General features: G+C 36.4%; 1 protein-coding gene across 1 annotated transcript; it reads left to right on the forward strand.

Moving 5' to 3' along the window:
- The first annotated feature begins 204 nt into the window (after positions 1-204).
- On the forward strand, positions 205-12,895 carry LOC306861102 (uncharacterized protein). Its single transcript, XM_079403192.1, has 10 exons — positions 205-289; positions 1,846-1,967; positions 2,119-2,299; positions 4,264-4,408; positions 4,610-4,745; positions 8,013-8,124; positions 8,219-8,300; positions 10,059-10,176; positions 11,099-11,204; positions 11,386-12,895. Exons 1-10 carry the CDS (start codon positions 256-258, stop codon positions 11,439-11,441), a joined length of 1,092 nt encoding a protein of 363 aa, XP_079259318.1. The 5' UTR covers positions 205-255; the 3' UTR covers positions 11,442-12,895.
- The last annotated feature ends 314 nt before the right edge of the window (positions 12,896-13,209 follow it).

Genomic DNA, 13,209 nt, shown 5'->3' on the forward strand with positions numbered 1-13,209 from the left:
CCATTTAGCAGACACTTTTATTCAAAGCGACTTACAAATGAGGACAACAGAAGCAATCAATTGTAGTATTAAAACAACTAAAACAGATCCAAAACTAAAAACTAAAACTTTATAAATAATACCTGTACACATTTTAAAAAATAAATAAATTAAATAAAAATGACAAATGCATCCGGCCCCGCGGGAAAATGCGAGCATGCAGTTATGTTTAAGAGAAAATGAAACTGAAAGGAAATAGGTCGTGTGCTATTATTTATGAATATGGCTTCTAACTATCAGGAGGATTCGGGTGAGTTTCATAGGCTATATTCTGATATCAAATAAACACAAAGTTGTCTACAAACCTAGAGAAGACAGTCTTTTCAGCAATGTATCAATCTCAAGTAACTATTATAGTGATCTTACAGCTTTTCTGTGGTTTCGTTTAACACTCTCTCGGTTAATGTGTCGTCCTCTTTTATAAATATTATTTTTCTAAAACCGCTTGTTAAACGTTTTACTACAGTGTTTATTTCACAGGGTATGTTTGTTTCGCGAAGTCAGTCTTAAAGACATTGTTGTCACAATGGGAACCAGCGCACAAACCCCTGTAAAGTTACTCCGTTTCATTGCACACCGAGTCCGACATGTAATAAATACGACCTCACGTTCACAATCGCATTTACACACCGAAAGTTAAAGACTGCGGTAAAGTTAGTTTGATTTCGTATCAATTCAACTCTGCGCCTGTTATGTTTTTAGTCAAAATTATGTCAAATAGACATGAATATGTCCTTTACGTTGCACATGGCTTAATTTCTTAAAAATTAAACAATAGAAAATGGCTAATTGGGCCCAATTTGGACATTTTCACTTTGGGGTGTATTTACTTTTGTGGCCAGTAATGGTTGTGTGTTGAGTTATTTTTAATTGACAGCAAATTTACTGTTATACAAGCTGTACACTCACTACTTTACATTGTAGCAAAGTGTCATTTCTTCAGTGTTGTCACATGAAAAGATATAATAGAATATTTACAAAAATGTGAGGGGTGTACTCACTTCTGTGAGATACTGTGTGTATATATACACACACACATAGATTAATGATCAGGACAAAAGCCTTCTGCATCAAACAGAATAATATTTAGAGTAACACAGTTGGTTAGATATCTTCAGCTTAAATGGTGTTCAAGTTTAATGGATTTAAATGGGTTCAGTGCCATATGAAAAAAAATCTGATTTATAGTCTGAAAATCAAGCCTTTGAACCACTTCAAAATAAGAGTCCACAGCATAACACAGGAGACGGAACAGGGATCGTGACAAACGGAGTCTTGTGCAATAGCAAGGATGTTTTTTCGGAACATTTTAGTATTGGCTTTATAGTAAAATGTCATGTAGTTTAATTGTTTAATTAATTTATACGGTTAATTATTATTTATTTTTTTCTAGAAATTAAGCCTTGTGCAACGTAAAGGACATATTTATGTCTATCTGACATAATTTGGGCTAAAAACATAACAGGCGCAAAGAGTTTAATTGATATGAAACCAAATATCTAATGAATGTCAAACATCAAACTAACTTTACCGTAGTAACTTAAAGTCAGAAATTTTCATATGGCATCCTTTCCTATCAAAATGTTTGCTACGGATGAGAAAATGCAGAAAATCGAACCTGATGAAAGTTTCAAAGGCAGTGTGTAAAAGTGAATGACACAACGTGAGGTCGTATTTAATTTTTAACGTGTGAAAATTTCGGACTCCGTATGCAAGGAAAGGACCTTTAGTCAAAACTGTATAGCTTTCATTTTCTCCAAATTGTATATTGATTCAAATTGTTCTGATAATATTTTTTCTTCCTAGATGAAGGCAGCCGCCAGCAATCAAGTGAAAGTTCCCCAGAGTTCAGTGACAGTGACACAGATTCTGAGGCAGCCAGCGATTCTGGATCTGATACTGAAGATGATGCACAAACATCTTGCAAGGTACATCTCTTAAGACATTTCAAAGGAAAGCTGATGGCAGTCTCACTGTTCAAAAGATGATTAGTAAGAACCAGAGTATTTAATGTGAATACAGCTGGAGCTTAATAGGTGAATACATGTTAATCAATTATGATGTCTTGTGTTCAAGCAGAAAGTTTGTATGCATTACAATCGTGGTCGCTGCCGTTTTGGGGACAAGTGTAGGGATGAGCACATATGCAAGGACTTCCTGAAGGGTTCGTGCAAGTTTGGTGCTGGGTGTCGTCTCAACCACAACAGTCAGAGTTCATCGTCAGGACAGGGCAGACGAAGAAGCAGACCCTCATCTGAAGGTATTTGTGTATAGGGGTGTAAAAGTATACTGAAAAATTCTACATGTAAAAATGAACTGTATCAACAACACTCAATAAAAAGTATATATCTTCCACAAAACATTAAGCGACATCTGAAATGAGAGGGCGGGACTTGTTTTTGTTGAAGTTGGAGCTAAACTCTGCAGGACACCGGCCCTCCAGGACCGAGTTTGTAATTGAATTGTAAATTTTGATTTCATGCCGACTTTAAACTTAAAAGTAGTGTGACAGTTTTTGCCCCCTTACTGTATATATATATTTTTGCATATTTTTCACACTTGAGTTATTCAGATCAAACTAATTTTAATATTACACAAAGATAAGACGAGTAAATACAAAATACAGTTTTGAAATAATGATTTCATTTATTAAGGGAAAAAAGCCGTCCAAACCTGCCTGGCACTATGTGAAAAAGTAATTGCCCCCTAAATCTAATAACTGGTTGTGCCTCCCTTTGCAGCAACAACTGCAATCAAGCGTTTGCGATAACTGGCAATGAGTCTGTTACAGCGCTGTGAAGGGATTTTGGCCCACTCTTCTTTGCAGAATTGTTTTAATTCAGCAACATTGCAGGGTTTTCGAGCATGAATGGACTGTTTAAGGTCATGCCACAGCATCTCAATCAGATTTAAATCCGGACTTTGATTTGGCCACTCCAAAACCTTCATTTTGTTTTTCTCGAGCCATTCAGAGGTGGACTTGCTGGTGTGTTTGGGATCATTGTCCTGCTGCATAACCCAAGTGCGCTTGAGCTTGAGGTCGAACATTCTGCTTCAGGATTTTCTGATAGAGTGCAGAATATGTATATATGTATATGTATGTATATATGTGTGTGTATATGTGTGTGTGTGTGCATCTCAAAAAATTTGAATATCGTGAAAAGTTATTTTTTTGTAACGTATTTCAAAAAGTGAAACTTTCATATATTCTAGATTCATTACATATAAAGTAAAACATTTCAAGTTTTTTTTTTATTTTAATTTTTTTTATTTTGATGATTAGAGCTTACAGCTCATGAAAGTCAAAAACCCAGTATCTCTAAATATTAGAATATTTATATTTGAGTTTCATTAAACGTCCATCCCTACAGTATAAATTCCGGGTATCTCTTGTTTTTTGAAACCACAATAACGGGGAAGACTGCTGACTTGGCAATGATCCAGAAGACGAACATTGACGCCCTCCACAAAGAGGGTAAGTCACAGAGGGCCATTACTGAAAGGGGTGGCTGTTTACAGAGTGCTGTATCAAAGCATATTAAATGCAAAGTTGACTGGAAGGAAGAATTTGGGTAGGAAAAGGTGCACAAACAACAGGGATGACCGCAAGCTTGAGAATACTGTCAAGCAAAGCTGATTCAAACACTTGGGAGAGCTTCACAAGGAGTGGACTGAAGCTGGAGTCAGTGCATCAAGAGTCACCACGCTCAGACGTCTTCAGGAAAAGAGCTACCAAGCCACTTCTGAACCAGAAACAACGTCAGAAGCGTCTTACCTGGGCTGTGGAGAAAAATAACTGGACTGTTGCTCAGTGGTCCAAAGTCCTCTTTTCAGATGAAAGTAAATTTTTGCATATTCTAATATTTAGAGATACTGGATTTTTGACTTTCATGAGCTGTAAACTCTAATCATCAAAATTAAAACAAACAAAAAAAATGTTTTGAAATGTTTTACTTTACATGTAATGAATCTAGAATATATGAAAGGTTCACTTTTTGAAATAAGTTATTCAAATTTTTTTGAGATGCACGTGTGTGTGTGTGTGTGTGTGTGTATAGAGAGAGAGAGATAGATAGATTGCATAGCCAATCATATTTGAGGACTATTGTGTAATTAAGTACAATCATTCATATTTTACACCCTTGCTTTTTATTGCACTTTTTTTGATTGCTGAATCAATTAGTCTGCCTCACTAATGATTTTATATTTTTTAATCACATATAGAGACTAGTGAAAAATTTGATGGGCCCTACAGATGGCAACTGAATTTTAGAAGTGGCTGGGAGAACATTTCCAATGATCACATTCTAGAAGCCCAGTATTCACTTCCCAACACTAAAGGAATCAAGATCTATAACACCCAAGCTGGGTATGTGCAAAAAGATGAAAAAGACTTTTAAAGATGAATTAGTCACCCCAAATTAATATTCTGTCATTATTTTCCCACATTTCATTCCTGTTCACTATAACATACCATAAAACTCCTCCTCTGTTACTATGTGCTTCAAAAATTATTGCAGCTGCTGTAATTTTAAAGGAATTATTTGACTTTTTCTCATTTGTATTATAGGGCTATATCAATTGATTTCACTAAAATGAAAGTTCTTCGGAAAACAAATATTAAGGTGCGGCGTATGAGCTCAAAAGACCCAGAATGGCTGTGGTATTACAGAGCTGACCACAGCTGGTGTCAGTATGGAGACAAGGTGAGTTTCACATAAATGGATATGACCTATGCACAGTTTCCTTTTAATTTAATTTATCTACTATTAATATCCAAGTGGGATATACATGATTTCACAGGAGACATTTTGCTCATTTGTCTGAACCATAATTTTTCAAAAACAAAAGTGTGGTGAAAATGACAGTAATGGTAATAACAATGTTGTATTTTGGAATAAAATGGCAGACTGCGTTATCTTATTAAGGCTAAATGTTAGTTATCAGTTTATGCAGTTTATGCTAATGCAACCTAAAAAGGTTGCATTAGCAATGAAAGAAAAACATGATCAGGTCAAATTGTCTGAATAATTTTTGGTCCCAAATTTTTATAAATTTTACTGGTAGTCCACTGTATGAAGAATTTTTGGGAATAATGTGTCACGGTTTACTTTATTTTGCTATCCTCACTTACATACAGTGCCTATAGAAAGTCTTCATGCATACCCCTTCATTTTATTAACATTTTGTTATGTTGCGTTATGTTAATCTGCTTTAAATAATTTTTTTTCCCACATAAATCTACACCCTACTCACCATAATGAAAAAGCAAAAACTGGATTTATCACAACTTTGCAAATTTATTAAAAAGGAAACACTGAAAAAATGACATTGCACAAGTCTTCATACCCTTAACTCAAAACTTAGTTAAAGCACTTTGGAAACAATTAAAGACTTTAAGTCTTTATTAAAGTCTTTTGGGGTATGACCTCTCTTCATCTCTTTGCACTGGCTACCAGTGGCAGCTCGCATCCAGTTCAAGTCACTGATGCTTGCGTACAGATCTACCACAGGCTCTGCACCCTCCTACTTCCACTCACTATTACGAACCTACATCCCCTCCAGAAGTTTGAGATCTGCTAGTGAGCGACGCCTTGTGGTACCATCACAGAGAGGCTCAAAATCACTCTCCAGAACATTCTAGTTCACCATTCCTGGCTGGTGGAATAATCTTCCCACCCCTATCCGGAACGCCGGATCTCTGGCAACCTTCAAGCAACAACTGAAAACTCATCTCTTTCGGCAGTACTTGACTTCATCCTAAACTCAAAAAAAAAAAAAAAAAAAAAAACAACTTTCCCTCTATCTTTCTCTCCACCTACTAGTTTGTACTTATTTGAACAATGACTGAGACTTGGTGTTACGAGCACTTCCTCTGTCTGACTGCCTCTTCAAGACGAATCGCTTTTTGTATTCCCCAATTGTAAGTCGCTTTGGATAAAAGCGTCTGCCAAATGGCTAAATGTAAATGTAAATGTATGATGCAACAAGCTTTGCACATCTGCATTTGTTTTTTTTTGCTATTCTTCTCTTAAGATCATCTCAAGCTCTGCCAGTTTGGCTGGGGACCATCGGTGGACAGCAATTTATAGGTTTCTCCAAAGATGTCTGATAGGTTCCAAGTCCCAGCTCTGGCTGGGCCACTCGAGGACATTCATAGAGTCGTCCCTAAGCCACTCCTGCATTGTCTTGGCTGTGTGCGTAGGGTGATTGTCATGTTGAAAGGTGAACTATCTGTCATGAGTCCGGGCCCTGCAGTTCTGCCTTTCTCCACCAGAGGTCACCATCTCCCTTCCTCCCAGACTGCATTCCCCTAACTCCACTCAGCTGCCACATTACACACACCTGTCACATTATTACAGTCATTACACCCGCACCTGTTCCCCATTGCCACAGAGTATATAGTCTCCCTTCTCTCACCACTCGGCCTGGTTGCATTAATTATTATTTGTGATTTCATGTGTATATTTGGTATTTGTTAGTGGTAAATGTGTTGCAGTGATTGCATTACTAGTGTTTGTTCTAGTCCTTTTCTGTTTTGTTTTTTTGTGCCGTGTTGGCCTTTTTGTTTCAATTAAAAGCACCTTCCCTGCACTTGGACCCTGACTTCGTCTTTTCACGGCGCTTCCTTTGCCGTTGCGTCACCCTTTAGCCCAGTCTGAGGTTCTGAGCGCTCTAAACCAGGTTTTCATTAAGGATATCTCTGTATTTAGCTGTATTTGGGAAGCTAGATCTAGGAAGAGTCCTGATTGTTTCAAACTTCATACATTAAGGATTATGGAGGCCAAATGCTCTAACACAGCATTTTTTTTTTTTTTGTAGTCTTCCCCTGATCCATCTCAGCACAATTCTGTCTCTCAGCTCTACAGGCCATTCCTTTGACCTCATGGCTTAGTTTTTCTCTGACATCCATTTCAGCTGTTAAATGTTATATATGAATGAATGAATGAATGAATGAATGAATGATGCATTTATATAGCGCTTTATTGTGTATTGCTGTACACCCAAAGCGCTTTACAATCATGTGGGGGGGTCTCTCCTCAACCACCACCAGTGTGCAGCATCCACTTGGATGATGCGACGGCAGCCACAGGACAACGGCGCCAGTGCGCTCACCACACACCAGCTACAGGTGGAGAGGAGAGAGAGTCATAGAGCCAATCAAGTGTATGGGGATTATTAGGAGGCATGATAGAGGCCAGTGGAGGGAATTTGGCCAGGACACCGGGGTTACACCCCTACTCTTTACGAGAAGTGCCATGGGATAGACTTGTGTGTGTGCCTTTCCAAATCATGTCCAATCAACTGAATTTGCCAACTCCAGGCGGAGTATAGAAACATCTCAAAGTCGATCCATGGAATGCTCCTGATCTAAGTTTCAAGTGTCAAAGCAAAGGGTATGAAGACTTGTGCAATGTCATTTTATCAGTGTTTCCTTTTTAATAAATTTGCAAAGTTGTGATAAATCCAGTTTTTGCTTTGTCATTATGGTGAGTGGGGTGTAGATTTATGTGGGGGGAGTCATTTATAGCAGTTTAACATAACAAAATGTGATAAAAATGAAGGGGTATGAAGACTTTCTACAGGCACTGTAAATGAACTATAGTGTCCTGCAACCACTAGTAAAAAATATCAAAAATTATATCTGGTGTCTGAATAATTTTTGGTTTGACTGTAAGTGATATTATGCATTAATGCATAATGGCGGTGGTGATGGCGGTGGTGATGGCGCAGTGGATAAGACACATGCCTTTGGTGTGAGAGACCCGGGTTCGAATCCACTGTGAGACACCAATGTGTCCCTGAGCAAGACACTTAACCCCTAGTTGCTCCAGAGGCGTGCGACCTCTGACATATATAGCAATTGTAAGTCGCTTTGGATAAAAGCGTCAGCTAAATGAATAAGTGTAAATGTAAATTAATGAGTTTGATTATATTTAATGACTATCTATTGATTGTGTCTGTGTCTATAGGGCAAAGCCAGTCCAATTCAGAGCTCAGAACTGGAGACAGCATATCAAAACAACCGCCGTGGCTCAGTCAAGTTCACTATTGACTCTATCCAGTACGAGATTAGCTTTAAAGGTTTGTTTTGTATTCTCCCACACACATCTGTTTCCTTTAAATACCAATCCATAAACAGGAAAGATCACAATCATAAGTGTGTTTGTGTTTCCAGAAATGTGTCAGAGAAATTTATCAACAGGCCGTAAGAGGCGGGTTAGACGCCGCCCAAAATATGAACCATCTCAAAGTGGAGGGTAAATATGAAGAGCTGACTGAACAGATTTATGTTTGCCTCTTTGTCTTTATATGAAGATTAAATTTAATTTAGACAGTGATATTCATATACAAACCCGATTCCAAAAAAGTTAGGACACTGTACAAATTGTGAATAAAAACAGAATGCAATGATGTGGAAGTTTCAAATTTCAATATTTTATTCAGAATACAACATAGATGACATATCAAATGTTTAAACTGAGAAAATGTATCATTTTAAGGGAAAAATAAGTTTATTTTAAATTTCATGGCATCAACACATCTCAAAAAAGTTGGGACAAGGCCATGTTTACCACTGTGTGGCATCCCCTCTTCTTTTTATAACAGTCTGCAAACGTCTGGGGACTGAGGAGACAAGTTGCTCAAGTTTAGGAATAGGAATGTTGTCCCATTCTTGTCTAATACAGGCTTCTAGTTGCTCAACTGTCTTCCTCTTTGATGCGCCAAATGTTTTCTATGGGTGAAAGATCTGGACTGCAGGCTGGCCATTTCAGTACCCGGATCCTCCTCCTACGCAGCCATGATGTTGTAATTGATGCAGTATGTGGTCTGGCATTGTCATGTTGGAAAATGCAAGGTTTTCCCTGAAAGAGACAACGTCTGGATGGGAGCATATGTTGTTCTAGAACTTGGATATACCTTTCAGCATTGATGGTGCCTTTCCAGATGTGTAAGCTGCCCATGCCACACGCACTCATGCAACCCCATACCATCAGAGATGCAGGCTTCTGAACTGAGCGCTGATAACAACTTGGGTTGTCCTTGTCCTCTAGTCCGGATGACATGGCTTCCCAATTTTCCAAAAAGAACTTCAAATTTTGATTGATTCGTCTGACCACAGAACAGTTTTCCACTTTGCCACAGTCCATTTTAAATAAGCCTTGGCCCAGAGAAAACGCCTGCGCTTCTGGATCATGTTTAGATATGGCTTCTTTTTTGAACTATAGAGTTTTAGCCGGCAATGGCGAATGGCACGGTGGATTGTGTTCACCGACAATGTTTTCTGGAAGTATTCCTGAGCCCATGTTGTGATTTCCATTACAGTAGCATTCCTGTATGTGATGCAGTGCCGTCTAAGGGCCCGAAGATCACGGGCATCCAGTATGGTTTTCCGGCCTTGACCCTTACGCACAGAGATTGTTCCAGATTCTCTGAATCTTTGGATGATATTATGCACTGTAGATGATGATAACTTCAAACTCTTTGCAATTTTTCTCTGAGAAACTCCTTTCTGATATTGCTCCACTATTTTTCGCTGCAGCATTGGGGGAATTGGTGATCCTCTTGCCATCTGAGAGACACTGCCACTCTGAGAGGCTCTTTTTATACCCAATCATGTTGCCAATTGACCTAATAAGTTGCAAATTGGTCCTCCAGCTGTTCCTTATATGTACATTTAACTTTTCCGGCCTCTTATTGCTACCTGTCCCAACTTTTTTGGAATGTGTAGCTCTCATGAAATCCAAAATGAGCCAATATTTGGCATGACATTTCAAAATGTCTCACTTTCAACATTTGGTATGTTATCTATATTCTATTGTGAATAAAATATAAGTTTATAAGATTTGTAAATTATTGCATTCCTTTTTTATTCGTAATTTGTACAGTGTCCCAACTTTTTTGGAATCGGGTTTGTATATAAAATGGCTACTTTTCACCATTTAGTCATTTCAAATACACTGAGGTCACACACACACACATATATAACCAGCACTACTAATGTGTTCACTGAACAGATTCGATGGAATAACCTCCCAATTAATAAAAAACTTCAAAAACTTGAGCCCTTCAACAAATAAAACTTCAGAGTGGCAGTTTAAAGGGAGAAATCAGTGGCACACCTTCATGAACACGGTAAAACTTTTTCTTTTTCTTTCTTTCTTTCTTTCTTTCTTTCTTTTTCTATCTCTCTTTCACAAATGCAGAATGCTTTTTTTGGACATGTTAATAAGGGCTTTGAATGCATATTTAATATTTCAAATATTTTTGTTTGTTTGTTTGTTTTAATTGTTACTTGGAAAAGAAAAAAATAATAATTGACTTCCTAAAATAACTAAAACCAAACATTAAACCATAAATCAATAAAAACGCATACAAAAAGCCAGAAAAATTACTAAAACATAAAAAAATAGAAAAATAACTGATAATTTGATACTAAAATAACACTAGGACCAATCTGGTGTTTAGCTACCAGCTGTAAGTTACTCAAAACCTCTCTAAAACCAGCTAACAGACCAGCTTGACCAGAATCGGAGACCATCTAAGATCAGCAAACAAGTTTAGGCTGGTGTTTCACATTTTGGTTACTTTACTTTAAGGTGTCCCTGTTATGGTGTAATTATATTTAAATATGGAGTAATATTAATGTACTACATGTACGTACTAGATGGTTGGAATTGAATTGAATCAGTGACGTCTTTTGAAACGAGGAAACAACTATTTATTTTTTAATTTTGAAGATAGGGTACAATACAAATAATGCAATAATTGTTACAAAATACAAATATTATGTATCAAATGTTATGTATGGAAATTTGAACTCCAGTTTTTGATAGCAGTGTAATAATCGAGATAGTGAACATTCAACCGGTAATTACTATAATATAAAGCCTTCAGGGAGATACAATACCAAACCTGATCACCCTGTAAGGGTTTAGTTTGTGATAATTATGGACTGAATGCACATTATCCCTTAATTCGTGACACTGACTACTGTATTTATGGCCACAGAGAGATTAAAATCATTGTCATTGATCTTGATATTGTTTTTCAACAGGGAAGTTGTTCAGTCTCAAGTGCTGACATTGAGAAGTGTTACCAACAAAACCAAGCAACCATGAATTTCACTGTGAATGGTGACAGTTACACTCTGGATTTTGCAAGTATGTCAGAAAAAATATTGTATCAGCAAAATGTATCAAATGTCTCTTTCAGCCTCCAATATAAGGTGCCACATGATCTTTGGGTTAATGAACATGACTCAATCTCGACTTGACTTTAAAATGCATTATGGTTATTTGAATATGATAAAAGATGCTGTTTTGTCTCTTTCCTTTCATTCAGAGATGAGTCAAGTTAACCAGAAAACAAAGGCCGAACGCAAGATCAGACGTGTGTGAAAGTAATAAGGATGCTCAAGGTCTTGCAGAAGATGTTGAATCTGAGGTGGAAGTAAACAAAACGTTAAGTGATTTTGACTGGAATGAATGTTAGTGATTATGATTTTCAATGTTTAATCATCTGGAATTATTGTATTATTTGGTAAACTGCCTGTGAGAAATAGAAACCCAAAGACTTTATTCAGGTATTTTGACAAATGTTAAGGTAATATGAATTATTTAAATTAAGTTAATGAGACACATGTCTGAAGAAACCTGAAGCATATATTTTGTTTTCTATTTACCTTAAAGAATTATATATTTTAAAAGCTATCACTTTTGGTTATTCTATAATTACTCTTACTAGCCAATGTGCCATAACAATACAAACATTATACCGCTTCATTTTACAGTAATTTACAATTAAGTGCCTGTTGGAAACTGCCTGAGAACCAATGTTTACAGACTGCTCCTGAACGTTTTTCCAGCTGGACAGTTTCATTTTCCATCTCTAGCATTTAAATATTCAGAGAGGTGCTCAAAGGATAAAAAAAATAATAATAACAAAATCAGGACTTATACACGGTAATACTGTGTGAATATTGAGCAATGTGCAATACAATCTACAATATTATCCAATATACAATGCAGCATGTTTACTTTACAATTGGCAAAATGTACAATCAAATCAATGTTGCATCAAATTAATAAATTATGATAAAAAATAATTTGGGTGAAGCTGTTTTTACTGTGAGTTTTAAGTACAAACTGAACTGTTTACTTAGAAGTAACAGCATGCTATGAAAAAGTCTGTAGTATCATATGGATGCCTTTTTATGTAATAAAAATAAATAAAATTATAGTTATTTAACTTGCATGGAATTTGACAGTGTAGAAATGTAATTATTGTGCGAAGAAACAGAGTATTTTAATGAATTCCAACCACATAATTTTAATCACACATTAAGTTATGGTGTCTAACAGCATTTGGTGATAAATATTTTCTAAATGTATGCATTGCATGTATAATATGTAAAATTATTAACTATAGGCAATATATATATTTTCAGTCTCATCTTAAAAAATGGTTCCTGACAACTCAGCACTGTCAACATTAGTATTGTTTTCTTGACAATAGACTTCTTTGTACTAATTGCTCTTGGCTAAGTTGCTCTCTTCTGCTGCCATCTTTCTCTCTCTCTTTCCTTTTTCTCATGTTTACTTTGTTTTAGATAATTCACGTATATTTTGTATTTTAGTAGTGATTTCTCTGTGTGTGAATTTTTTTGTAATTTTTCTCTTTTCTCTCCATATGATGTGTATACGTGTGATGCTCTGGCTCTGTTTTTAGGATGACCTTTAACATTCTGTCAAGGGTCTACAGATAAAAAATAGCCTTTTGGGCTAATTCTGGCACGTTTACATTTATGTTTATTAATGTGCATTGCCCCTGTAAATAAACTAAACATATATATATATATAGTTGTTAATTTCAGTAACTAACAAAATTACAACTTGATTGGACAAGAAAAAAAAAACATTTACGAGTAATATCAACCTTGATTTTTGTTCCCCCCTCCAAAATATCTTATAGTTCAGGCATGTTCACTGTTTTGTTTTTGGTAAACAAGTAGGCTTACACTAAAAACATTAGGCTATTGGGTGTGCTGGTAATTTTTGAACAATAGACACAAATACTTTTCTCAAAAAGAATATTAAATGGTAGCTATAATATATTCCAATAGACCTACGTAGTAGAATATATGCTATAAAAGTGCCCCAAGGTTGA

This window comes from Barbus barbus, assembly GCF_936440315.1.
Source record: "Barbus barbus genome assembly, chromosome: 42".
NCBI lineage: Eukaryota > Metazoa > Chordata > Actinopteri > Cypriniformes > Cyprinidae > Barbus > Barbus barbus.